At 37.2% G+C, this 27,943-nt stretch overlaps 1 protein-coding gene across 4 annotated transcripts; it reads right to left on the bottom strand.

The window, feature by feature from the left end:
• On the bottom strand, positions 1–27,943 carry SLC35B3 (solute carrier family 35 member B3; the record flags this gene model as incomplete). Of its 4 annotated transcripts, none has more annotated exons than XM_082313540.1 (11): positions 1–458; positions 6,966–7,035; positions 10,154–10,265; positions 10,683–10,775; positions 13,638–13,735; positions 17,770–17,877; positions 19,432–19,586; positions 21,508–21,629; positions 22,997–23,275; positions 27,107–27,283; positions 27,779–27,858. In XM_082313540.1, 10 exons carry the CDS (start codon positions 27,236–27,238, stop codon positions 404–406), a joined length of 1,224 nt encoding a protein of 407 aa, XP_082169666.1. In that variant the 3' UTR covers positions 1–403. The 4 variants fall into 4 exon arrangements, with proteins under 4 accessions (XP_082169666.1, XP_082169664.1, XP_082169663.1 ...); XM_082313538.1 differs by lacking the exon at positions 1–458 and adding an exon at positions 1,340–5,844; XM_082313537.1 differs by lacking the exons at positions 1–458; positions 27,107–27,283 and adding an exon at positions 1,340–5,844 and having other exon boundaries at positions 27,779–27,943.

Below are 27,943 nucleotides of genomic sequence, written 5' to 3' on the forward strand. Positions count from 1 at the left end.
TGACGGAGGTGAGCAGGGACCTCTGGAGGTCACCTGGTCCAACCCCCCCTGCTCAAGCAGGGCCACCTCCAGCCGGCTGCCCAGGACCGTGTCCAGATGGCTTCTGGGTATCTCCAAGGATGGAGACTCCACAGTCCCTCTGGGCAACCTGTGCCAGCGCTCGGTCACCCTCACAGTAAAGAAGTGTTTCCTGATGTTCAGAGGGAGCCTCCTGTCTCAGTTGGTGCCCACCGCCTCTGGTCCTGTCACTGGGCACCACTGAAAAGGGCCTGGCTCCTTTCTGCACCCTCCCTTCAGGTATTTATAGACATTGATGAGATTCGCCTGAGCCTTCTCTTCTCCAAGTTGAACAATCCTGGTTCTCTCGGCCTTTCGTCATAGGAGAGATGCTCCAGTCTCTTCATCATCTTTGTGTTCCTTTGCTGGACTCTCTCCCGTAGCCCCGTATCTCTCTGGTCCTGGGGAGCCCAGAACTGAACACAGTATTACAGGTGTAATGAAAATTACACGGTAAAACTTTACACTCAAAATAAAAAAACAAGAGAAGAAGAAGCATAAAACTGAGAAATCTAACAAAAAAAAAATGTTTAAGTATCCAACTGTAGAGAAGCAATACATTACTATCACACCTCAAGAAAAAAAAACAGCAAAACAGCAGAAATTGATCCAGATATAGAAAAGAAGGGGTAAGTCAGCATTACAGTCTAAGCTGAGTATTTGTGCGTGAATGTTACTGTCTTTGCTTCTCTACAAGTGAATGGCAAAAAGATACAGATCGGGCATGACATCGTTACGCTCAATTCCTCACAGTTTTCCAATGGCAGCAGCTTTTGACCAGTAGCAAGGTGGACTAAATTCAGCCCAGCCACCTGAAAATGAAGGGTACCATGCTTCTCCTCCGACCGTTACTCTCTCTGGCTTGTTTCCATAGCAGTCTTCACAGAAAACAGAACAAATCAACAAGACAATAACAATGCACACAATGCAAAGAAGCTTCAAACAAAATGCAGGAAACCTGTTCTATGGCTGCCTTAATTTCACTTTAAATTATGCTAGTACAGAACACAGAACAGAAACAATTTAAAATGTCTAATACCAGCGTAAAAGAAAATGAGCTTGCGATGGTACTGTTTTCTTTCAGGTACAAACGGGCTCTGCTAGACTTGGGGCACAGAATAACTGAAGGTATTAACATCTATTCCCTGCTCACCACAGACTTACTAAGGCAAGTTTGGGCAAGTTACCGTCTCTGCTTCATCACTGAAATGGAGATAGGATTTTTCTGCCTCATAGGCAAGACTAAAATTAATGTCTATAAGCTGCCTGAATAGTCAGGAGTTTTACATTAAATATTAAAATTAATATAAAGATTTTTAAACAGGTAAAAATGTAAAAGAAAAGAAACCTTTCGCTAACAAATTCTGAGCTATTACCCAAACCATATATAAAATCCCTCTAGAAAGAAAAAAAAGTATGAATCCATTTAATTACTTCCTTAACTTGTGAAGTTTACTTATTATTTCCTGCCCTCCAGAGTACACATGCAATTCTAGACATCTTTCCGGAACAGCAAAGAACTCAAGAAGTTTCCATGACTGAACAAGCAGTGGTCAAACATAAGAGACGGGCTTGTTTGTGCCTGGGAGCATGGGAGGCAGAAAGAAAAGAAACAATTAAGACAAACCAGTTTAGTAAGGAAGGCACTTATTAAAGAAAAAAGAGCACTTGCAATAATTTATTTCGTCTTCCTTTAGTTCTCAAAGGCAAGCAAGGGAGAAGAGTGATTTTCTTGGAAGATGGAATGAGGTCAAGGAGTTAACTCATCCATGTACTCATCGAGACCTTTCCAAAAATAATGGAAAGTATAAAAGGAAATATTTTTTCACGGCGAAAAAAGGATTTAAAAGAATCATCTAGACAGTCATAACTGGTATGAAGCAGAAAATATGGGATGTCACCAATCTGTAATAGTATGACGCAAGCCCTTAAATGCAGGAGTAGAAACTTGAAACAATGCATAGTGCATCAACTATCCAAAAAGTAAGATAGGCAAGTAAGGAAGACAAGTAGGAATGACATATGCCTGTTTTAGATTAAAATGTTTGGTAAGTTCAAAGCATGAGTGGTAAAACAAGATTAAGAAAAACAGTTTAATGCAGTATCAGGAACCACTGTAGGTTTAGGGAGTGTTTCAGAGCATTAGTTCTTCCACACTTGTATTCACATACACGTGTCTGAACAATTAGCAGTTTGATGATCCTGATGTACTGAAATACTGAAGAAATCCACTGCACAGTCAATTACTTCGGTATTCAAGTGTGCCAAATAAATGAAAAGATGTAATGTGAAAGCAACTGCAAATGCTTACTAACTTAGGAAAACAGAGCTCCCTCAGTCCTCCAAAGGAGGCAGAAGTAGAGGGTGTCACAGAGGTAGATTGCTGACATCAGTGGAGACCTTGGGCAGCCTTAAATTTTAGTGTGAACTTCAATCCCATTGTAACTAATTCTTACATCACAGTTTTTCTATAGAGAGGAGAAAGTTGTGTAGCATAAGAATAAGAAGCAAATCATTCACATTATATTTAGGTAATAAATTTTATGGTGACAGAATGAATGTTTTTTTCTGTAGTTTCATAATGCCTACTGTAAAGAGTCCAGGAGCCAATGAGTATAAAATGCAGAGGTTATTATGATCAGCCTACATAGCAACATTAGGAAGGGTTAACCAACACCCCAATATAAATGCTCTTACACGAAAAAGAAAGAACTTACAGTTAGTTTGTGGACAAGCCCTTATTCATATTTCATCGACAACACAAAACCAACATACAGATACAGTACAGAAGATGCTAAAACAAAATTTTGTAATACGAACACTTGCACGTTTGTAAGGTTCTCTTACTTGCACGTGCTATAAAGCTTACTAAAAAAACCCCACAAACAGCATTCATTGAAATGAAGGTTTTCTTAACGTCTCAATGAAAGCATGAAACTGCGCAGACTATGACAGGTGGCAAAATATGAACTACTCTCACTTGTGTGTGCATTTTCGTTAACACGCTTACATATTGTTGATTAGCAAGTACTAGACTCACAGCTCTGAAAATAAAAATCTGACTCTTAAATTTATGCTATTGACACTAAACCTACAATATTCATTTGTCTATAAAAATCTTATTTTAAATTACACCTGTAAAACAAAACATACATTTCTATAGTTAAGGAAAAGAAAATTAATAAAAAAATAAATCAAAACTTCCCCTAATGTGTGCTCCATTAACTCAGTCATGTATACAATAGAGAATAAATTAAAAGGTGAATTATTGTGAACACTACGCTCTCCAAAGAGAGAAAATAGAGACAAAACTGGATTATATGAACAGTTCGGCAACCTACATACTACATTTGAATTCTAGTCAGAAACTTTGGGAGTGACTTCTCATCTATTTATATAAAACAGATGTCAAAAAAATTATATTTACTATGACTTTCTGCATATATGGTAGCTTTCACATAATTTGGTTTCCTGAAGTTCAATAATGTTTAGCAACAGACAGAGTTTACAAACGGCAAAACTGAGACTGAAAAATTGCCAAAATGATGCTCAAATGCTAATTACCAAGTTCCACCAAGCCAGTGAACAGAGCAGTAAATGCTCCATAATTACCTTCTTTTCCGTGGTTCAAAAACTGTCCCTCTTTTAAGCTTGAAAGGTAACTTAACCTCACTGGAAAGGGCAACTTCATTTAGTGAAAAGAATGCAAGAAAATATAAGAGTTAATAAATATTATGAGGAAAGAAATGTGTATCAAGCCCCTTGACTTGGTCAAATGCACTCTTGCATGAAATTCGAAACTGTAACCCTTTTTCATATTTTATCATAAAACTTTGGCTGCAACATGAAAATGGATAGCCATGGCAGGCCATCCTTCTCTTTCAAGGTGTATCTGTTCGTCAAATTCACACCCCTCTACCTTATCCAGGACACAATCACGCAGCAGCTGGGAATTTAAAAAACAAAATTGTCACACGCAATAAATTCTCATAACTTGGCAACACTAGGCATACGTGGGTTGAAAGGCTCTGCTGACACACCAGAGTAGCTTGAGTGCTGGCAACAGTGCAGTTAACGTTAGTGCAGCTCTCCACTCCACCTATGTGTCCCATCGTGCTAAGATGGCTATGTTATTCCATGTTGTATTCTATAACATAATACGGCATACGCTACCTACCAACTCAATAAGCAAAATTTAAGGCACATTTTGTGTCTGTGCTTTGATTACGAGCTCCTTGGAACAGCAATTCTTCCTAAATGTCGGAAAAACATTTTGCACATTTTGAATGCTTTCATAAACCAGTATTTTTAGCAGAAGGCAATTCTATGAGATATTTTAAGTCTTTGTACATTCTTCCTGACTATACAATTCTACTATTCAATTTACTTTTGTCTAAGTTGAAAGAACACACATCAAGATGCATCTAAGGGACACAACAACAACAACAAAATCATGGCCACGTGAGAACAATGAACTGTACGGTGATTAGTATTTTTAAAGTGCTATTGTTAAGTATATAAAATGAAAGAGACGGGAAGCGATTCAAAAGTGAGTTGAATATGAAAGTAAGAGAGATAAATGGACTTAGTCTTCCTAAATCCAGGATGAAAAAGACACACTGGTAGTACATTGTCTCCTCCTGTCATTAAATAAAGAAAATTGTAATCTGTACCCTAATCCTCTTAAGTTCATCACAGGACCACACAAAGACTGACACAATACATATTCCAAATACATTAGCAGATGCTGTTATTCTTCACTCCAATACTGAAAATGAAGAGTTTTGATTTGATGATACTAATTCAGAGGACTTCCACGCCTCTTTACACCACTATGATATGGAGGGCCCCAGGCCACTAGAAATTTTGTATTTCACCACAGAATAAGCAAATAACAGCTTCTTACACCATCGTTTCAATCACGACTTTTTCATTCTGTGTTCTCACCCTGTTCAGGCCTAAAAGCCCATTACCCCCTTGTAAAAGCATGGGTGTCAAACACAAACTCAATCTCATTTTTGTTACTTGCAAGCAATAATCAAAAAGAGTAACACCGTAAAATTTCCATTAAAATTTCAATTATTACAATAAATACCAAGTTCTGTGATGACCTAATCAATAACTTAAAAAAAACCCGAACATTTTTATTTAGAATGAACAAGAGTGACAACATACCATATTCTAAACCTTCCACCTTTAAAATAGCAATTTGGTCAACCAGTTGCTGATTAGGTTCCATTAAACGTTAATATGGTACTACATTTAAATTACCCTGCCTAGACAATTAACAAAGAACCACTAATCTCAGATCAGCCACATGGCCAATATTATTAAAATGCCCAAGTTAGTCTTCTACTCTGTCCCACTTGGAGTGCAGCTTCTCAGCAGTCTGCCAGGAGCTGCTGTCCTTCATTGCCTGATAATGCCATCTGACAGTGGCCTACACCACCTTTTATGATGAACTCAAGTGCTCTGAAGAAAGGGCTCACAAAAATGTGCATTTCTAGCAATCTGCAAGCAGACAACATGCCTTCAGCTCCTTTGGTTTTAATAATGTTCCCTTTGGAAAGTGAATCAGTTGAAGACTGTTCCAATAAAATAATAAGTCATAGTCTAGACAAGGCATAAACCACTGCCTATACAGTTTGTGACAACGTCCTTGTTTTTCTTTCTTCCACACTTTTTTTCCAAAGACCATGCAGCGAAGGCAGTTTGATTTTATCCATATTTTTACTGTAAACATTAAGAAATATACCAAGGACAACCAGTAAGCCTGACCACACGTACCTAAAGGGGAGGGAGAGGAACAAAAGTTACCATTGGCACTTTATCTGTAGCAATTACATAGCAATATTTGCGGATTAAATAAAAATAAAGCCCCTACATTAAGGAGAGAAGAGTTTAAGGACTCCTCCCTGCCCCGCGCCCCCCCCCCCCCCCCCCCCCCAATCAGTGGACTCTCAGAATTTGCTTGAATCTTTGTTATTACTATCCTTCCACCCTTCTTTTTCTCGTCCTGGCTGGAGAGTTTATGAAGGCACACTTATAGTTAAATAGTAAGTAAACAGTAGCTGTTCTTTCTCACATGAATAAAGTAGTCCTGAGGGGTTTTACTATGTTTTTCCTTCCTATGGTTATGAGAGCTACACTCTCTATTACTGGTCCAAAATGTGTTCTCATTCAGTGCCTTATATCCATACTTCCCCATGTAAGCACATTTTTGTTTCAGCTTTCCATTATTTTAAGCCTCAAGATTTTTAGCTAGAGTAAATTCCATTTGGGCATTTGGCTGTAAGCTTTGTTCTTAAATCTCAAACAAATTTACACATAGCAATAAAATTGAATACTATTCTGTTTCAAACCAGAAGCAATTAGGATCAATGCAGCAACTTAGCTGCATTTTTCAATGTAAGCTCTTCCTTGAGATTAAAAAAAGAAACTCAAACTCAAAAATCTTGCAATTTAATATATCGAGATCATAGAAGATTGTAGTTATTTAAAATGGCTAACTAAGAACTCAAATCTGAGCTCATAAAAGGGGAAACAATACTGTAACGGAGAAAATGCCTTCCTTTAGCCAAATCTTCCTCCACAGAGAAAGTACTCAAACAATTTATTAAGTATCCTAAGCAATAGGTACTATGTAAGATTTTTCTTAAAAAAAAAAGCCAACACATGGAATACCTTGTCTTCCAGACCTTCAGAGAAATGGAAACTATTTTCTCTAGCATGATTAGCATCAACAAGCCAGTCAATATTTACAGCAGATGGCCAACATTTGTAGACGATATGAAATGAAAAGCATTAAAGCCTGAATATGATTAATTACTGTTGTTATATTTCCATGATCAAGAACATAATTTTTTTATAAAACATATAAAAACCCATTTAAAACTATAAATACTTACTGGAATGTGAATGGCTTTGCAAAGAACAAAAAAGAAAGCACAATGGTCATTGCTTTTCTTCCTGTTGTTACTGCAGAGGAAAACAAATAAATTTCTTTAAGAATTCAGTTACAGCAAAAGAACATAATATAGTCGCCAATATTAGTAGATAAACTCATTACATAATTAAGTGTCTGGCTAAAACGATGATCACCCTTGGTGCAAACACAGACTGCAGATGCACCAGTCCAGTGCAAAATAGCGCTAGAATCGTATGCTCTTTGAAACCAGTACATTGCATCAGTAGTATCAGCTCCAGTCACAGTATCTGCAGTAGCGAAACTTCCAGAACAAGACTTGCTATTTAATAACTTCACGCTAATCAATTCACAATAGCTGAAAGCAACAAACAATCCTTGCAAGTAACTGATGATATAACCTAATCTGTTAAAGGAGGAAAAAAAATGGTATCACTATTCGGATACATCAAATATCTTTCCATTTCTACCTCATGTTATTACAGTTCAGTGGTGTTTTGGGCTTTATTTTTAAGTGAAATGGGATCAGCATCTTGTCATTCTTTTGAAGATACTGAAAATTTACCTAACAGTGTAGAGAAATACAATTTTGGTTAGAAAACCAAGAGACCAAGGATATCTGACTTCAGTGATTATGCATTAGGAAGTTTTCACCAAAACCATTAAGAGACCTTCTTCTACATGTGACCTTATGACTAGAAAGAATCAAGGTAGCAAGAAGAGTTGAGAACACAGTGCTGTTACCAAAAATGGAAGTAAACTATCTGTTTGGGTTATTCTCAAATTAACTATAGCTCCAACAATTATTTGAACAATTTCAATGCTATCTGCTATGAAGAAGAACACAGTGTTGCTAGCAAATTGTGTACTGGGAAACCTATATAGTTTATCACTGAAACAAAATCAATAAATGAGTAAAAGTTATAGAAAATGTTTAAAAAATAAAGTAACAATGCAGCCAGGTGTACAAGTTTAGCTGTGAAGGTTAAGGGCCTGAGAAGGTGTTATATGATAGTGCAGGCTTCTCACTTAAGAAAGACGCCAGGTACAATTGTCTGCACCAGAAGAAAACTATGTTTTGTATTAACAGAAAATATTCTGCTTACCATGAAGTACCTTTTACTATACCATACTGGAAAGCCCTACTGGTATAACTACATCCGCATTAGTCTTACTGTAACATACTGACAAAAGTAACCAATGACTACTGCTGTATTTTCATGCTGTTATGGCTAGTAAAGCAAGTTTTGCTCTCCCCAAGCCTCCCCCACAAACAAATATTTACTTAAAAGCATCTTTTGAAGTGGAAGAAACAGCCTTCACCATTGCTTTATTGCCCCCATCTCAACTTTTGAGTAACAATTTTCTTTACATTTTAAGAAATTTATGCGCATCAAATAAAATTATTTTCTATTACATGAAAAATTAAAGGAGAATGAAAAAGAAAATTGAGTTTTAATTAGAAAACAGTTTACAGATGAATAATTTAAAAAATGGTTAAATTACTTCATTTTTTCTAATTACGATTATTTCTATTCTTTCAAATCAGTTATTAATTAAAATATTTATGTAACCATTTCCTTCTAAATTAAGTGCCTTTTCTTCTTTTTCCCAATTAAGTCTGATAATTTCTCATTCTGCTAATAGAAATACAATTTTCATTAAACTCTTTCACCCCACTCCCCCCTAAGAAGGGGGAGGATGGATGGGGGGTGGGAGGGACAGTAATGAATGTGGTGTTCTTCCAAGGCACAATAAACATTTTCACATTGCTACAGGCAAGATGGAAAGGGCTCAAGTGTTAGGATTGTCAAGGTCAGGCATAAGAAAACCTGGGAAGGTTTTGCTATTCCACAGCATTTTAAAACATTTTTTAGCACAGTAAGACTTTTTTTTTTTAAAGAGATATTTTAATACATGAACCAACCCTCTCATCTGGGCCAATTTCCAGTCAGGAAACGTACTGAGCTTTGTTAAAAACAAATGTGAAACAGAAGTGCTGCAGAAGCAACAATTAATAGGAGAGCAGAGCATGCAATCCTCAGGTCAGAAAACAACAGTCTGTATTTTCCTCTCCACTACGGTGAATGAAGTAGGGCATCAACTGATGGAAACCAGCTTTTAGGGACAGAGGGAAGAGAGGAAAGTAGCTCCAAGGCATCTTGCTACACCTTCCCCCCACAGGCCCTTGTGACTAATGTTTGTAGTTTTAAGAAAAGATAACCTCAGGAAGGAACAAGCCTCGTGTAACTGTTCTTGACAGACTACTGTAATGACTATATAAATAATAGATGTAATAGGCAATAACTGACCTTTGAAAAATACACTCAAGTTACATTTTAAGTTTGGAAGCAAAAATTTTCTACAGACAATTTTATGTTCTATAGCAGCTGCATATAGTAAAGAGTAATAATTTTAGGGACAGCCTGAAAACAGGTGTACAGGAAGATGCTGAAAAATGATCAAGTGTAGACTTTTCCTTGAGTGTTGTTAGATACATAAAAAATGTTAACATTACAATTAACTGCTGTTAGAATGAACAGCAGGGTCATTTCCCCTTATTCGAACAGTTGAGGATATTCGTAAACACTTCAGTCACTTGCCTGTTTTACAAACTGATAATGATACAGGTTAAAAGCATTCACTTGTAATACAGTTATGTCATCACTTGCCAGCACAGTGCTGACACTCATTGTGCTCGCTGGCTTCCTCATTCATAGAGAGCCAGACAATCTCAGCTAGCAGGATTTCAATCCCTTCGCATGATTTTTGCAGGTGACTGATTACTCAACATGAAGAATATGTCCAGTTGCATACAGCGTAAGAGTCAAGTCTGAATATCTACAAAGGTTGAAAATCTATAATAGTTGTGACTGTCTCTTCCTTCATGTCCTCCTTTTCCTCATCCATCACATACCTGCAGTATGTCAGCACAGATAGGTCTGACTTGCATTTATTGCTAGGAAATTATTATATCACTAGGTGAGAAGGCCACATCACAGAAACTTTTTATTTGTGCGTGAGCTATCACAGAAGCAGAGAAGATGGCATTTGGTGACTTTCTTAGCCTGGAGAGGATTCCAGTAACTTTTAACATACTTTAGGGACTTATATTGTTCCACATTCACCTGCGGCTAGAGACACAGCAGTGACACACATATTTGTTCATACCTGTTACAGCCAGAAGGGCACCAAAGATTTTAATCAATGCTAGAACAAAGGATATGCCAAAATACCCAGTCAGAGAGAAAAGGAATGCATAACCGTAAGTCTGAACTGGATGCTGCAACAACAACAACAACAACAACAACAAAAGCCTGTTAGGAAAATGCAAAACAAACCCTGAGGTATTGCAAAATGACATAAGACTACACACTTTAATCAGTTGCTTGAGCAATAATAAGCTGTTCAACAATGCATTCATGCAAAGATCCTTATTTAATTTTAGTTAAATAATGGAAAAAGAATAACGAAATTATAAGCTCATAAGTCTGGTCCTATGATTTTATTTTTTTTTTAAAACATTACCCTATCTTATACATCAAAGACTGTAACAACTTGCGTAATGTATGAATTATACAACTCAACCGGTTTACATGATGAAAATATAACCTAGAGAAGTGGTGAGATTTTCTAAACCATACAGAGCAATGTTTTTCAGTGAGGTTGTTCATAGAGAAAAGGAAATCTTTACACCTACCTTTGAGCAAAATGTTACTGCAGGGCTTAATCCACTAGTGCATGTTAATCCAAATAAAATATACACAAAACCTATTGAATAGGAATATAAAACCTAGAATAGTTCAAGAGAAAATAATTACCAGGTGATACTATACAAAAGGACAAAATTAAATGCTCTCAAATGTTTGGCCCTGTTAATATGTTCAACTTCTCAGAGTTGAATTTGCCGTGTTTGAGGATATTTTTACTAGGATTTCTATAATAGCTGATGTACAGTGAAAGGTGAATAATAAGTGTTAGAGACATTCTTCCTACCCACAACTACATAAAAAGTTTGTATGCTAGTCAGTTAATAATATCCTGAGGTCAATGTTGACTGTGGTAAATCCTTCAAATTCAGGATTTCACAGCCTAAATAAAACTTCACACAACTATATAATTAAATACTTTGAATAGTATGTTAAACATATTTTGTTCTCTGCTACTTATCCTGCACAGTAAAGATCCATATTATGTTACATGTGCAAAGGGTAGCACATAATCACTATCAACTGCCAGAAGAAGCGTCACATAAGTTTCAACTGTGTCACTTTAGTTCACGTACATGGCGCACCTGCATTGTGGTCATAGGATACAAGGTTTTCACATATGACCAGCTCTAGCCTAGTTCAGTACTCAGAACTCACTATATGCAGCAAACAGGCAAGCTCTTCATTTTGTCTGTACTCTTATTTAACTCATAGCTTCATACAAAAGCAACAAAAGAATCTTCATCCTATCTTTTTCCACGTAGAGGAAACAACAGAAACTGGAACTGCCCATCCATACATCCTCCCGTGCAGTGGGAGGCATCCAGCTGTTTGGGTAACATTTAGCAGCCTTTTCTTGTGAAAAAGGGAGACGGTGAACAGGACTATTCTACACATTACCAGCTAGAACACGCTGATTTACTACACTTTCAAAACTCAGTGTAAATTACAGGCCTACTTCTTTTGATACAGGTTTCATCAATTGTTTTCTTGTTATACTAATCTCAATCATTCACAAAAATAAATCTATTAACAATTGAGAACAATGCCATGAGATAACAAAATGCTTATCACTGCTCTACAATAAAGGAGGATGAATATACATTTCAAGAGCAGAACTGCTTTCAACCTCTTAAAACCCAGTGACCTGATCTTCAGAGCTCTTATTTTACAGTGTTTATACACACAGAAGTTAGTCTCTAGTTCTTCATTTGCCTCTTCATCCAGCTTTTCTCCCAAACTGCCCAAAGACCTGACTTTTCACAACAGGAATGAGCACCACATTGCTAGTTCCTTGTTAGGCAGTGTGACAGAAGTCACTTCCTTAGAATCACACACAAGGCAAAATCAGGTGTAACCTTCCAGAGCAGCGGTTACTATTTCAGCCTCAAGAAATCTTTTCGCTTTTCAGAATTGTTTAATCCAGGGCAACTTCCAAATTCAGCAATGAAACAGAGATCCTGTGGATGACAGGTTCCTTTACTATGCAATTTTATTTCCGGATCACTGTCCATTAAACATGATCTCTGATTCAGAAGACCTCTTAAATTTTCACCCACAGTCTCAGGTCTGGAAAAATTATTTCTGAAATTCTGCTTGTACTTCTGCACTGAATTCTCCAAACAAAATCCTGGAGTGTAATCTCTAGGCCTCAAACAAGCAAAACCTTTATATCCTTAATCACTACACTGATTCTCTGCAAGTAGTATGAGTATGCAATATGAAGACCAACATATGTCAGACTAACACAGAATAAAAAGCAAAATTCTGGAGATAACAGGAGCATCGCAGGTGAGGCATTTAACAACCGTCAGATGATTGCTGGCAACATGCAAAGTGAGCAAGAAAAGAGTTACAGGTTGTACTTTGTTTAGGATTTCAGAGATTACAGCTATAGAAGACTGCACTGGGTCAGGTGAGGTCCATCTAGCTAAGATCTCTGCCTCTGGAAGCAGTCAACAGTGAATACTAAGAAAAAGTGCAAAAATAAAAAACAAGAATACAGCGACACTTTTCAGGTATAGTCTTCCACTTTCCAGAAACTTGCAGCTCAAACTTCTTGAGCCAACCTCAGTCACTTTCAGTTATAAATGAAGCTTCCTTCTAACTAATTTTCTCTCCATTTATGAAGCTATTCTCATAAATGAGAAACTAGATTTTCCATTTAAATGTCAAATACATGCCAAATATGCAAGTTAAATTTCAATAATTTTTTACTTGTGGCATATTCAAATGTCTGTTATAATAAAAGATTTTCTTGTATTTACTCTATTTTAGAGGAAAAGATGCCAAATTCAAATGTAAGTTTTGTCTAAAAAGAAAAAAAAAGTCAGACCATATGAACAGGTAATCCACATTCCAAATAAGTATGTAAAAAATACTCAGCAAGAGTTTTTCAAAATCATGTATTTCAGTGAATCAGGAACACACACATTCACCCATTCCAAAAGTCAGAGTTTTACTGATTTCAAAAGGTTAAAAAAAGGCTGCCTCTCAAATGGTAGCACACTCTAGAATCGGAAGTCTAGCAAAGTAAGAAAAGCAACATGTTCCACGCAACACATGCTTATCTATACCAGAAGAACAGTATATATTTTTCAGAGATTAAGTGCATGATCATACAGAAAACACTCCATTGATTTCAGGCCTGCAGGGTAGACAAAGAAATTGTTGCTAGAATAAGTGTTTTTGTAGCTGCAGTATACATTTGAAGTTGCACACAGAAAGCAGCACACCTGAAAGGTTAAAAAACAAAACAAACTAACAAAAAAAAAAAAAAATCACCAAAAGCCCCCAAACAAAGAAACAGAAAACCCCAAGAATAGTACACCAAGAGCCCTTCTTTACATATGCAAGAGAAAAGCAGATTAAGTTTCATGTTTTGTCATTTTATGCCTTGTCTATGATAGAACGTGTTCTTTTAAAATTGCAAATCTGGTATTTACCATTTCTGAATTAGAACCATTGTGCAACTTCATAGCTTTTTCCTGTACATTTCCTATAACTGCATCTGCGCAGAGGGCAAGGGATATTAGGACCACACCTAATATAAGAAAACAAACAAACAAAAACCTTTTCAGAATATTTATCAGCAAAGCAGAGCAGTGATGAAAACCACTCTGTACTTATCCTGAAAAACATAAAAAAATCTCAGGAATAGAAAAATAACAATAAAACCTCTTCAAGATCATATTCTAAATGTCAGCAAAACTATTTCATTATACTAGTATAAAGCAGTGTCCACCCCCACTCCCTCAACCAATTTAAGCCCCAAGCACTGTGTGTCCCTAAGCTTGATAGAAACATCTGGACATTGCTATGAAGAAGCTACTAGCTGTAGTTTTTGTAGTAACAAGAGTGAAAGAATGTCAATTGCATTTATTGAGGTATTTTTGATGAAGATAAATAACAAGAGAACATATTCTTTTGAGTAGTTAATCCTAGATTATTTTTCCTGACAAAGGCAAATAGAAATGTTAGATGTAAAATGCAGGAGGATTCACAGTGGAAATATTTCATTGTTGAAACATTAATTTCAAAAAAACTATAGTTCAAGTACAAACCCCATGCTTTTACGTTACCATATATGTTCACAACAAAGTCACTACACAGCCAATAATGTAATCAGCTTTCTAATAACAAAAATTAATAACTCTTTATCCATACCAGTCACAATTCATTTCTCAACCTCCAAACTTCCATTCTTTCATGACTGTAGCAACTGTTTTATTTAATGTTGCAAGAGTTAGAAATTAATGATGCACACAGGTTGAAATACCACTTTTCCTAAGTATACAACATTACAGAAGATATCACTCATCAAAATAGTATTTACTGTCTGCTCTAGTCTTGGTTCCTTAAAATATCGTATCAGGGAAGAATGAGGAGTGGAAGACTAGAAACAAGCAGTGTTATATTTTCTTAATATTAAGTCCTTACTATCAGAGGTCTCAAAACAGGCATTCTGATGGACCAAATGGAGTATAAGCTCCTGACAGAGAAAAAAAATCCCAGCTCCTAGGACTTTCAGAATTGAAAGATTTAACATTTTTAAGACCAATGAAGTTTAAGGTGGCATCTCCTTGGCCAACTTCTGGATATATGGGAACTTCCAAATCAGCATTTTTACTTTGGGAACCATTTCCTTTCCCAGGCTAGACTTATGCAACCGGAGCAACAGAAAAAGACTCTTAATTTTTCAAAGTTATCAGGCATTGGAAAAGGTATGAGTCAACAGAAATGACACGATAACCTGAATAATATTGGTTATGCTAAAGACCACAGTATAGAGATATTAATTCCATGGATTCAGCTCTAGTCCGAAGGTATAATAACACCTCCAGCTCAGCAACAGCCTTGTTGCAGATCACTTCTGTGAAGGGACTAAGCATGTCTTCCTCTGCGTTCAGAAGTTCACGCTGGCTCCAGCAGTGCTTAATGGCCCAGGCACATCACTGGACAAATACATGGGTTCAGTACTGGATTGAGATGAAAAGGTTACCTGGAATCCGAAGCGCAAGTGCGCACGGAAAGGAGATATGTAGGGACAAGACACATGTTAACATTATGTACATGCAGTTTGGAGTATGAAGAGAAGAATTGTTCCACTCATTGTGACAGCACTGCACCTGCCGAGCAGCAGCAGCAAAACCATGAACGAGACCAGTAACATGCAGTATGTAAAGCATGAGTAAAAATGATTGGAAGAACTGGTCCTAAATTAGTCCTGAAGGAAAGTAAACCTGGACGTCTTACACCAACAGGCTTAATTGAAACACTACATTACATTCTATTTTACTATCACTATTAATGTGATGCTTGAAGTCATTAAAATATTAACACTGCTTATACATTTGTAAACTATTGGATATTTACATAAGTTCCTCAACAATACATTCTCACACTGGCAACGCCCGCCATGCAAATGTGTTAGACGAGTGAGTTGTTTGGAGTTTACCTGCCCATTAAGACCTCCTTAATACTCCACATTTTAGAAGCCTGCCATACATAAAGTTAGAACACACAGTAGAGGTAGCTAAACAAGTAATATCATCTTAACAACAGTAAAGCTAATGACAAAACACCTCAGTCTGCAAAAGACTAAACTGCACCTGTACCAACAGTCTAGGGTGGAGGGATTTTCATGCAATTGATATTTTTACTGTGTCTTCACTGAAAATAGTTAATTTCCACTTACACCTGTAATGCCAGAACAGTGGAAGTTCCCCTAGCACCAATGTTTCAAGACCGTCTCCTTCTGCACACCCTTCTCTTCTGGTTTCTCTTTTGGAAGTCCTATATCTAATTATTCACAGCTATTTAGGATATCTACCACTACCTCTCTAATCTGATAATGCTAGGAGATACTTTGAGCTCTTAGCACCAACTCCATCTTGAAAAGTATACCTCTTCCTTAGTTACAAATATGTACCTGTTCTGGCAGGAGAGAGTTTCTGTTTTCTTGGCTGACCTCTTTCATGTGTAAACAAAATCTGTGTAGATTCCTTTTTTGGCCCAGCAATACTGAGATCAGATTTCAAGAGCGGGGGGGGGGGGGGGGGGGGGGGGGAAGGACTTGTAAAATTGTTCATCCAGATAATATTTTACGTCTGCTCATGCTCCATTTGAATTCTAATTCTATATTCTATTTTCACAAAACTAACTTCCTCCAAATGGTAGTGCTCTAAACTGCAAATATATACAGACTTGTTTGAAGCGTTCAAAATAAATTAATAATGAAAGACAACCCTGTTTATTCTCTAAAGACATTTAAAGTTTTTTATCTTGTGCTTTGCGGATCTTTGAGGGTGTCAGGACTTTGCTACATTCGCTGCACTTTATCTTATCCCATTCAGTTGAAGAATCAACTTTCTCAATCTTTTCAGAATGAAGTCATAGCACATATTTAAAACAATTCAAATTTTACAAAAGGAATATATTAACATGTGAATGCACTGAGAGGCTATAGTCAAAAATAGCTGTAATGGTAACACATATCTATACATCAGAAACACTAGAATATAATTGCATGCATACCAACGTCATACTGCACCCAAAATATATATTTTTTTCAAGTAGCCACCCAGTTACAGCACACATAAGCACATTAAAAGGACAGCAAGTTTTGTAATTCACAGATTTCTGTAATTTCTTCCACTACCAGTAGCACTAAAATTATATTAAAAGGCATGAGAATTAATTTATGAGCAAGGCAAAAGATACATACAGTTTAGACAACATCACAAATTGATCATTACTAACATGAGATGATATAATATTTTGTGAGGACAGAAAGTATTTCCCTTAAAACTGAGAATTTATTATTATTTTTAGGAACCAAACTTAAAAATCAGTGCCTCCACTATTAAGAAATACAGATGTCACACTGAACATCTGTCATAATGGTTGTAACTCACCTCAGAATTTCAAAAGAAGAATACACTAAAGGTTGAGTATTCAAAAGTTTTCAAGGTTCATTATTAATACAAACACTGGCCAAGTAAATAACATGCATTTTATGAATAACCAATTCTCCCTTGTCATTTGAGAAAGAAATTCAACTAAGGTTTTAAACCCAAACAGGTTAAAATCTTTTCTTTGCTTCTTATTTTACACAGTAGAGAAAATTTAGAATATGGGCACTCCAACTAAGAACTACAGCAAACCCGAGTGAGACTGTCAATTGATATAAAGTAAACGGTTGTGAAATGGAAAAAGACTTAAAGGTTAACTAGAAAAGACAACTAATCTTTTGAAGTTTTAAAATGGTCAAACTGAATTTTATCATATGTACTTTAACATATCTAGTGGGAAGTAAGTATTTCTTGAGAACAAGTGCAAGACATTTCAGCCTAAAGGGTGGAATTTCCAGAAATTTTAAGAACCTAAAAACTAACGCTTAAAATAAAGGCCTCTTCTGCCACAGATATAGTTCTGCTAGTGCAAAGCTACAACGCAAACTGCATTGTCCATATGATACCTGAAGGCACTCCACCAAGAACTCAGAATTTCTATGGAATGCTTATTGTAGGAAAAAACAAGCATTTTGTTAAACTCTAAAATATAATATATCTTTACCTGTCAAGTTGAAGTTTGGTGCAACTGTGCTGTCAGCTAAAGTAAACCATATTAATCCAAGACTCATACACAGGGCAGCAGACACATCTGCGATATTATAACGTTTTCCTACAAAAGCAATATAAACAACATGAATGGACAGTTAACACTCTCAGAATTTCATGTTTATGCTGTTTAGCAGACTAGAAGGCAAAGGAAAAACTGTTCCAATGTCATTCTTTTACTTAAGCAGAAGACTTAATGCTCTGGCCTTTCATGACTGGAATTATTTTCTTCTACAACAGCAGTTCCTATAGAGGAGGAACTTAACAGATACTATCTGATTCTTGTGGTCAGTTTTAGTTTTACTCCTAACAACATAAAGCACATTCTCAATGACATAAAGCACATCCTCCCTGACAAAGCACCATCCCAGCAACTTCAGGACAGCTTAGATGTTTTCTTAAGATTTTTCCCTCATGCAAGACATTTTGACTGCCTTTACTGATTAGACAGAAGTCATTCCCAAACACTAACAGATGATTTGGGTACTTTTAGAACCCTGCATTGTCCCTTAGTTTTGGAGAGATGGGACTTGGAGGGGGGTGGAGAAAGAAACAGAGTAGAGAAGTGAAAAGGCAGGAGTTAGTATATCTTGTTTGAAATAACACATTCCTTTCCCAGAAGCTGTACTTTTGATATAAGCTTCCAAAGGAACTTTTTCTGAACTGAAAATTTTTTAAAATAATAATTAAAAAAAAAAATCACAGCTTCTGAGAATACAATAGTACTACAACACAATATAAAGTTTCACAAAGCTGTAAGGGAATACCAGCCTCTCTGCATTAACATGATACAAAATGACTCCTAATAAAAGGTAAATACCACACGCACATGTGCATATGTAAACTTGTAACCTCCTCAAAAGTTCAGCTTTTTATTGCAACTAGAAGGCCAGAATTAACTACAGAAACAGAAATATATCATTCTAGATTCTGTTCCATAACACTTGGTGATGCAGAGCTTTACTGACTTAATGAATCCTTGTGTATTGAACAAACAGAAACTTTTATAATATAGTTAAGTCTTCTAAATCCAGAAATACTGAAGTATGTTTATTCACATAACTATAGTCTTTATCTGTTGTTCTCCAGATCCCTTTTTCTGTTCTTGGAATATTAACTATGACTTTAGGACTAGCCAAAGACATGTCAAGTCAGGTGTATTTCTGATTAAATGTTTAATCAAAATTTAGGAATTTAGGAATCAAGCTTTTCAAACAAGAGTAGGGGATTTCTTCACAAATCATGGCTGGATTTTTATTTTGTTTTCCATTTCAAGTTTTTCATTTCAGTACTGAATATGTTTCATTTATGAAGTGATTTGGTTTAGAAAACAAAATTACATTACTTAAAAATTAAGAAAGCCTGCATAAAAATGAAGTTTTGCAAGTGACTCGCACAACTTCTTTTCCCCCACATTTTCTGTTCATCTAATTTTATCTGTGTATTTTCTGAGGAGATGCTTCAGAAATTCACATTTTTCCTCCTATAGGAAAAATGCTACCTGTCCCTCTCTATCCAAGAGCCTCACTGGAATTTAACAAAGTGCAGGATTCCATACATGACTGCCTCCCAAAGAAACAACAAAACCAAATCATTTAACAGCAAGACTAACACTTACCTTGTATAAAAACCCCGCCTATCATAACTGGAATCAGTTTACAGCACTTGAAGATGACTTGAGTAGGGTAATTCAGATATCCTAAAGAGGTATTGGACAAACCCATAGTTCCCACTGTTAAAAATGCTATTATCATGTAGGTTTTGCCAGGAATTCTACAAAATATAAACATATAAATCTTGGTATTACAAACTCATCTAGAGATTTAGCTTGGAACATTTAGATAAAGGAACACATTTGTAATACAACTTGACCATCTTTCTCACTGAATTTCATTCCGTAATAGAAATTTAAAAACGCACATAAATGATTTCAAATTTCATTTCTTTCAATTACTGCTAATAAACAGCATTCAAATAGAAGACAATAAAAACTTTATGGCTCATAAAGTATTCAAGCATTAATTCTTTAACCTCCTTCTGAGAAGGTATATTATTTACAGAAGAATCAAGACAAAGGCTTCAGGTTATTTGTCAAAGGAGACACAGAAGACTGGTATACCAATATATCCTGAATCTTAGTCCTGTCATGGTCACTGTGTCAATTTATTTGGTGAAGTTTTCACATGAACATTGACATTTTTAGAATGAAGAAAGTTGAAAAAAGTACCATTGTTTTATAAAATGCAACAGAACTAAGACAGAAGTGATTCCAATATCATGAACGGAGGGGCTCGTCGAACATTTTCAGATGCACTGTTTGCAATTTGATGAAATTATCTCCTGACAACATTTGATCCAACAGTAATCTTTAGCAATCGCTGTGCTCACTTTGTGAAGTGATTTTTTACAGTTACTGCTGTGCATATATTCAGCTGTTTTTTATGCATACTCAGAGCCACATCAAGCAACATAAGGAGATGTCTTGCTGTAACCCTGTCTTATCCATAACTCATTACATGACGTAGGCATACTCTGAGGCATGCAAGGAAAAACTTAAAATTTAAGAAACAGACAACTCTGCATAAAAATTAAGAAATAGGTTTTTTAATGTCTACAAGAAGATGCCTAGGTTATAGAAAATAAAATGTAAAATATATTTAAGATCTTCATTTCCAGTGTAACTTACTTATAGGATCATAGTCCGTAAGCACTAGCAACTACTTGGTAATCAAAACCTAAATACTAGTTACGGAACACCCAAAAGGTAACTACACAATATTACCTGATGCACCTCAAAAAGTCAAATAACTTGAAATATAAGCTGTCAGTGTTTAAAATTATTTATCAAAGCTATGTTGTTTGGCTACAAAAGAATGCTATTACCTAAAATCAGTATATGCAAAATCAGCCAAGATTGACTACAGCTGAGGAAAACTACTTATGCTCAACTAGGATATAATACTTTAAAGCAATTTTAAAATTCATAAACCCCATGACAGCCTCTACGCAAGCTTCCAGAGTGCCTCAATACACAGTTTGCAGAGGCTGTAGTTGGGCAGGAAGCCATAGAATGGCTACACTGAGTCAGATCAAACTATCCCACATCCACAGGATTCAAGACAGCAAGAATCTCCTTGGTCAACTGCAGTGAAAACACAGAATAATTTTGTGGCAGGGTGTTATAAGTGCTATCTTAAATGAAAAATGCAAAACCTAAGCACATCCTTTGAAGCAAACCTATACAGCCACATGGCAAACAGAGCAGACCTCTGACACTCTCCAAGATGCACAGCACGTTAGAGGAACCTCTTGGTGAGGAGGTGCCAAGGTTTGAGGAAAAGGTATTCATTGACAGATGGCTTCAAGTGCTGCGAAGTGCAGTTGGCCCTATTCTAGATGTGATAATCCCAAGCAACAAATACATGAGTCAGTCTGTATCAGCTACCTTAAGGGTAGAATATGCTCTGTAAGTGAGACAAAGTGACAGCAGAGTCAACAAGACTACTTACAGATCTGAAATCTAAGCGGGTGCTTATAAAACATTTTCTATCATCGTCCAGTAAATTCACATTATTTTAACTACAGAACTGCTACCAATGCCTCACAGTATTCACAACAGAAGTTAAATTTACCATAAATATCAAATGCTTCTAATTTGATGGACAGTGGGTAAAATGCTTGGAAAAACACATACCTTCTCCTTTTGTCCTGAACCAACTGCAATTCTATTAGTCCAAAAATGGAATAAAATCCAAATTGCACTAAAGTGAGGTACCAACCAAAAGGTTTAAAACCTTCCACTGAAAATATCAATTCCTATAAAAACAAAAACCCACCAAGGTCACATACATACAACAAAATATTAAATCAAAACAAAATCGATGATTTTTTTCTTCATGTACATGCAAATCTAGCCTTTGCAGCTGCTGGTTACTAACTAGAATTTACCTGCCATATGTAACTTGCAAAGTATTGAAAAAGACAATTTAGGTTCTCCAAAATGCAATGAGAAAGTTTACTGCTGGTGTAAATCCACTGAAATTAATGGATTGATTAATCAGGGGAATACATTCGATCCATTAATATTTATCTCAAATTATAGAAGGTTTCCTGGCTGCTTTTCAGTTGGTTTTCAGTTCATTTACTTCAGCAGAATGTTTTTAATCCAGAATTTATAAATAGCTCACAATAAATTAAATACAAACTTTCTCTAACAGACATATTTACTGGTAGTTTTCATCTCTTAGGGATGCACACCTAATATTTTGAGTGCTCACATTAAATAGCACTTATGAGCTTATAAATTTGCAGGCTATAGGAACATTTAAACCCAGAGCAATTTGTTATGGAAAACACATACGCTGCATAAAGAATTATGTAGATGTGTCAGTTCTAGAAACGAAAGGCTACCTAGTATTTTGCTTTTTGAGATTCTGCTTTCAATTACCGATAACTTTGTCTAACTCTTTGGAAGTAACTTTATTTTAATAAACTTCTCAACTGTTTTAAAAAAACGGCATTGGAAACATGGTGATTTTTAATTATCAACTTTTTAAACCACTGCTTTACTGAGAAGACTCACTGAACTTAAAAAAAATAAATAAATAAAAAAAAAGGAACATAAATGTAGCTGCTCAAGATAAAAGAGAAAAGGTTAGCAGGAAGAGAAATGTTTAACTAAAATGGCATAAACATTATGTGTCTGCTTAACAAACAACCATAGTACACGTTTCAACTCTGTCCTGAAGGGAGAGCAGAGAGAACAATAGACTACTGTTACTGTATGGCACTCACAGAACTCAAGGAGATCTAAAGGTTTCAACACCAATGAAGACTTACATGTCAGTCTGTATGGTTCTACAATTTGTTTGTTTTCAGAAGATTATGAAATCACATTCTAAAAAATACACATTCAAAACAATATTGAAAGGTATATCTTGCACACAGAAGTAAAAGATCAAGTTATGAAAGTCCAACTGAACCCAACCTTGTAGGCACATGAACTATAATGGAATCTTACATTATACAATTACTTACTGCTCCTAAATTCGGAAAGCTTGACTTTGCAATCAATATCTATTTTAAATGCCTATACATATTAAAATACATACTATATTATCATGCTATTGAAAAAGAAAAGTGGTAGGAGGAATTGGCCTAAGACACATGTTCATAGCATTTACCTGTAAATATCCATAGATTAGATAAAACATAAAAACTCCAGAAACACAGACGAAAAATTGAGTAGGTTTGTTAAATTTGCTGAGATTCATGCCAAGAACTACAACATCATCTACTGATTTTATATGAGGAGACATAGTTTGAGATTTGGAAGGTACACTGATGGAAATGTATTTTCTTGATGAAGTGAATTTCAGATCCATGATTCCTGGTTCGCTGCATTCGGTGCTATTGTTATCTTCTTTCTGCTCTTCTCTTTCTGTGTGTCCTTTAACTGAAAGCTGAAAGAAACGCTAAAATCAGATAGGATGCAACATACAGCCTTCCAACAATCACAGTAAACGAATGTGACATATGGAAAATATAAAGGTTTAAGAGTTTTGTTGGATTGTTCTTATTCACAAATTTTATTTATCTTTTCTGATGTCTAAAGTTAACATCAGTTAATATCAGAGGCCAACAGCGCTTTATGAAAGCACTTTTGCTTCACGTGTGAAGTAGTATTCCTACACCCTACAAAACCAACCAACCAACCCACCCACCCCAAAACACCAGCAAGAGAAAACCAGCTTCAGTTTCACAATAGGTCAAATTAGCCCTTTTATGCCAGGAGCAACTGCTTGGGAGAGAAGTGATCCCCATGATCAAATCACAATGAAAGAACTGGCATTGAAGCACTGTGGTTCTGTCTACTTCATTTTCACAGTGAAATGTACCAGACTAGTCCACTACATGGGACGCCTTGCTAAAAACTACACATTTGAGCCCATGATTGGTTACAAGCATTGCACTGGAAGAAGTTATCCCCTCATTCTCACATTTATTCACTATTTCTCACACACTTCTGAGGAAAAGAACATGAAGATGGAAACAAGAAGATTAAGAAGCCAGTCTCAGACATTAAATTGGTTATCTGATGAGGTCTATGGTATGGCAATCCCTTTAATATTAACCACATACAGCCATTTCCACATGTAATAGAAAACAAAATTGGATAACTGAATCCTGGAGAAGGAGTTTAGGAGCTTAATAGATTGACAGACAAATAATTCTTTTCTCCAGCTCAGCAGAAAGTATGATGTTTGAGGCTTTTTTTTTTTTCTTTTCAGCCTCAAGATAAACACACTGGTCAGACAGTCATCCCAAGATTTTTAAGTGTAGGTCACCACCTAGTTCAGCGAGCAGTCAGTAATTAAATTCTGTTTGCCTCAACTATTTAGTGTTTTGTTTTCCCCAGCTCGAAATTACTTCCCCTCATCACACATGTATGAAAAATGCTTTTCCCACTGTTTTTAAATGGAAAATGTGCTAGTATAGAAAAGCTAGATCATGCAATAAAGGTACTAAATGTAATCTGCATGGACATTGGTAATTTATTATACAATACAAGAAGTGACAAGTTTAGCTGAAAAATTAAGGATTAATATAAAACTTTCAATGGGGTTATGTTTTCTTTTTTGATACAACCTACTCTCAGGTTGGAACAAGATTCTTATTAAAGTTCTGAAAGAATAGCTTGGGGATTATAACAGGAGTTTAGGGACTATAACAATTATTTGTGTTTAAATTCAGAGCTCTTCAGTTGAAAACCAAAAGCAAGAGGTAGAAAGTTTACCCTTGTGGATTGCCAGCTAATCCCAAAATGAGGTGGCCATAAAAAAATGGAAAAAGTTTAAGTAGACTCTTTTCAGCAAAAATAGAAAAGTAACAATGTCATGCAATGAGCCACTAGTGGGCCTTCATGCACATTATCATACAGAACTCTGATCACCCTCAAAGACAGATTCAAAGAACAACTGTAAAAAAGGTTATCAGGATGGAGGAACAGATTGTCCATCTTATGATGAGGTAAGATGAGTGTGTAACTTGTCTAGACTAGCAAAACCCTGATGAAAAGAAAATAGACTTACTTTCAATAAAAGTATCACAGGGATTACCACTTAGGAGGAAAAATAATTATAATTTTAAGGACAGTAGCATGAGAGCAAATGGGCATGAAGTGATGATGAACAAACTCTACTAGAAACTACCTTTTCATCCCTAGACTATCTGTGTTCTAGAGCAGCCTAAAAATGAAAGAAGGAACACCTAAACTGTTTTTAAGGGGAAGTTTATGAAAGCAATTATGTAGAGCTGTTAAGATGGGCCCGATGACTGAGCAGTCCCCTTTAGTCCTGTGTTTCTAGCATTCCATCACCACGGAAAGCAGAGTAAAGGTGCCTGCAGAAGATACTTGGTGATCCTTACTTGGTCGCTCAACCAGGATATGAATTACTACTCTCCCCAGAAGAACTGCACGCAAATCACCATGAAGGAAAGACAATGTATTTAGAAATCTATCCATCGCTGACGTCTTCGCTGAACTTGTATTTTCACTGCTGCCTGTTCAGATCTTTCCTGTCCAGTGTACACTTCCTCTTGATAGGCACACTGTATTTGTTAATGTCACACTTTCTCAGCAGGAACAAGAGCTGCAGAAGTAATCTGAGCCTCATTTTTCACCTAAGCTGAAACACAGAGAATGACATATGCCCAGCAGAAGACACAGCCATGTACTGTCATGTGTGCTTCAAAACTCCAAAACCAGAGTGAACTGTATAATGCAAAGTTTTGTACCTATATTTTCCACTCTGGCCACTAATTTAGATATTATTTGTGTAATACCTGTGTTAGGACCAGAAGAATTGGAAGTAGAGGGAAGAAGAAATAGTAACACATGTATTTATATATTGGGTCTGGCTGGGATGGAGTTAATTTTCTTCACAGCAGCTTGTATGCTGCTGTGTTTTAGATTTGTGATCAAAACAATGCTGATAACACAGTAATGTTTTAGCTATTGCTGAGCAGAGCTTGCACAGCATCAAGGCCTTTTCTGTTTCTCCCTCTGCCCCGCCCTCCCCCAAGTGAATAGACTGCGGTGTATTCAAGAGGTTGGGAGGGGGCACAACCAGATAGATGACCTGAACTAACCAGAGATATTCCATGCTATAAAGCGTCATGCTCAGCAATAAAAACCGAGGGGGGGTTTAGGGAGGTTAGCCATGTTTTGTTCAGGACCTGGCTGGGCACCAGTCTACCTGTGGGAGGAGTGATTGCCTTTACATCACGTGTTTTGTTTTTTGTCTCTCTTTTTCCACTTAAACAATTTATCTCAACCCATAAGTTTTCTTCCTTTTCCTCTTCCTCCTCTGAGGATGGGGGGGAAGTGAGCAAGCGGCTATGCAGTGCTTAGCTGCCTACCAGTGTTAACCAACACCACAATTAACAAAATTTTTCCGATTTTCAACTCTTTATATTCAAAATATTTCCTTGGGAACACCATCAATTTTTACAATCTGTCCATTTAATTTATTGCAGATTACTGAGTCTACCACTAAAGTAGTAAGAAACAACACTGATAGCTCTAGTCACACCCAAGGCCATACATAAGAAGGTGATGCAGAGTAATTGTTTTTTCTCTATTATGTTCTAAAGAAAGCAAAGAATTTACCATGTTCAAGAAACATTTCAAGGAACATTATTTAACAACTGAAGAAACTATAAATGTATGTATCCATTTTAACAACAGTGACAGAACTCTTCTGAAGTCCACTGTGACTTCTTAAACTGTGATTTTTCTAAGTATCAAAAATTCTATTCATCCTCCTCTCCCCAAAATCCTTCAAGCAACTGATTCACCTTTTGAGCAAACATGCAGCAAAAATCTGTTTTATGAAGAGTCAAGTGTCTTAAGAGCTGCCCTGATGTGTGTAAAAAATGTAAAATATTCCCCTCCTTTTCTTTCTCCTGTGTGTAAAAATGTAAATGACACGTTCTTTAGATCAAAGAGTTTTTGTTCTTTCCCCTTTAAAAAAAAGTCCCAAGCAGAGCAAGATTTTAACCTAAGACACAAATAAAACAGAGTAAAATCAAAGAGAAACAAATAAACAAATAACTAGAAAAGCAAAATTTCTTTGGCCTCCAAAAAGTTAATGACTTGTACCAAGCATGGAAAAAACATTATGAAGGAGCTGGGGCTTTTTTATTTAACCCTGAAGAACATCCAGCAAAAACATCAGTTTGGCAGAAACTAGCATCTCAGTACTCCCAGAAAAATCGCTCGCATGACCCACGCAAGGCATGTTCCACGCTGGCCCCGGCCAAGATCCATTTCCTTTGGAACCAATTCCACAAACGCTCAGTGGCAGGACAGCAGCTGGCACAGTAACAAGGATGCTCCGTGTTACAGGGACGCAAACGTGCATCTGTCGGAAACCCGAGCAAATCCTTTGCTTGGCGGTACCTGGCTCCTGCCCCGGAGGCACAAGAGGAAAGGGGGACAGGGACCAGCATGATCCTTGAAGCCTCCTTCCTGCCCACTCGCCTGCGCCCGGCCCTCTGCCAGCCGAGCTGCCGGGAGTTGGCCCACGCCACACCCGGAGACCAGGACCGACGTGGCTCTGCCCCAGCAGCTGCCAGCTGCCCCGGGCCGGGCTGGGACAGAGGCTGTCGAGCCGCGACAGGCCGCCATTCTTCGCTCCTCCCCCCGGGGAAGGGAACGTCTCGCTGCTTACGGACCCCGAGGGCCCAGCGCCGCGGGACACCTCCTCCTCGGGCCAGCCCAACCCCTCCCGCCGGTCAGAACAGGCCTCCTCCTCCTCATGCTCCAGCTCCGGTTCCTTCCCCCGCCCGGCCCCCCGCGCTCCTCACCGTCGCGCCCATGGCCCCCTGTTGCCGGGTGACGCTCCCCAGGAAGCGATCCCGCCTCCTCCCCGCTCGCCCCGGTGCGTGGCCCCGCCCCGTACCTGTGTGGCGGGGGAGGAGGAAGAGGGGCACGGCGGCAGCGCCCAACCGTCCTCCTCCGCCAACGGCCGCTGCGCCCGACCCGGCCGCTCGCCTGTCTCGCTTCCTCTCCAGCCTCCCGCGCCGCCGGAAGTGGCGGGGGGGATGCCAGGGGTCGGCGCGAGCAT

The sequence above is a fragment of the Platalea leucorodia genome (genome assembly GCF_965183815.1).
Source record: "Platalea leucorodia genome assembly, chromosome: 1".
Classification (NCBI taxonomy): domain Eukaryota; kingdom Metazoa; phylum Chordata; class Aves; order Pelecaniformes; family Threskiornithidae; genus Platalea; species Platalea leucorodia.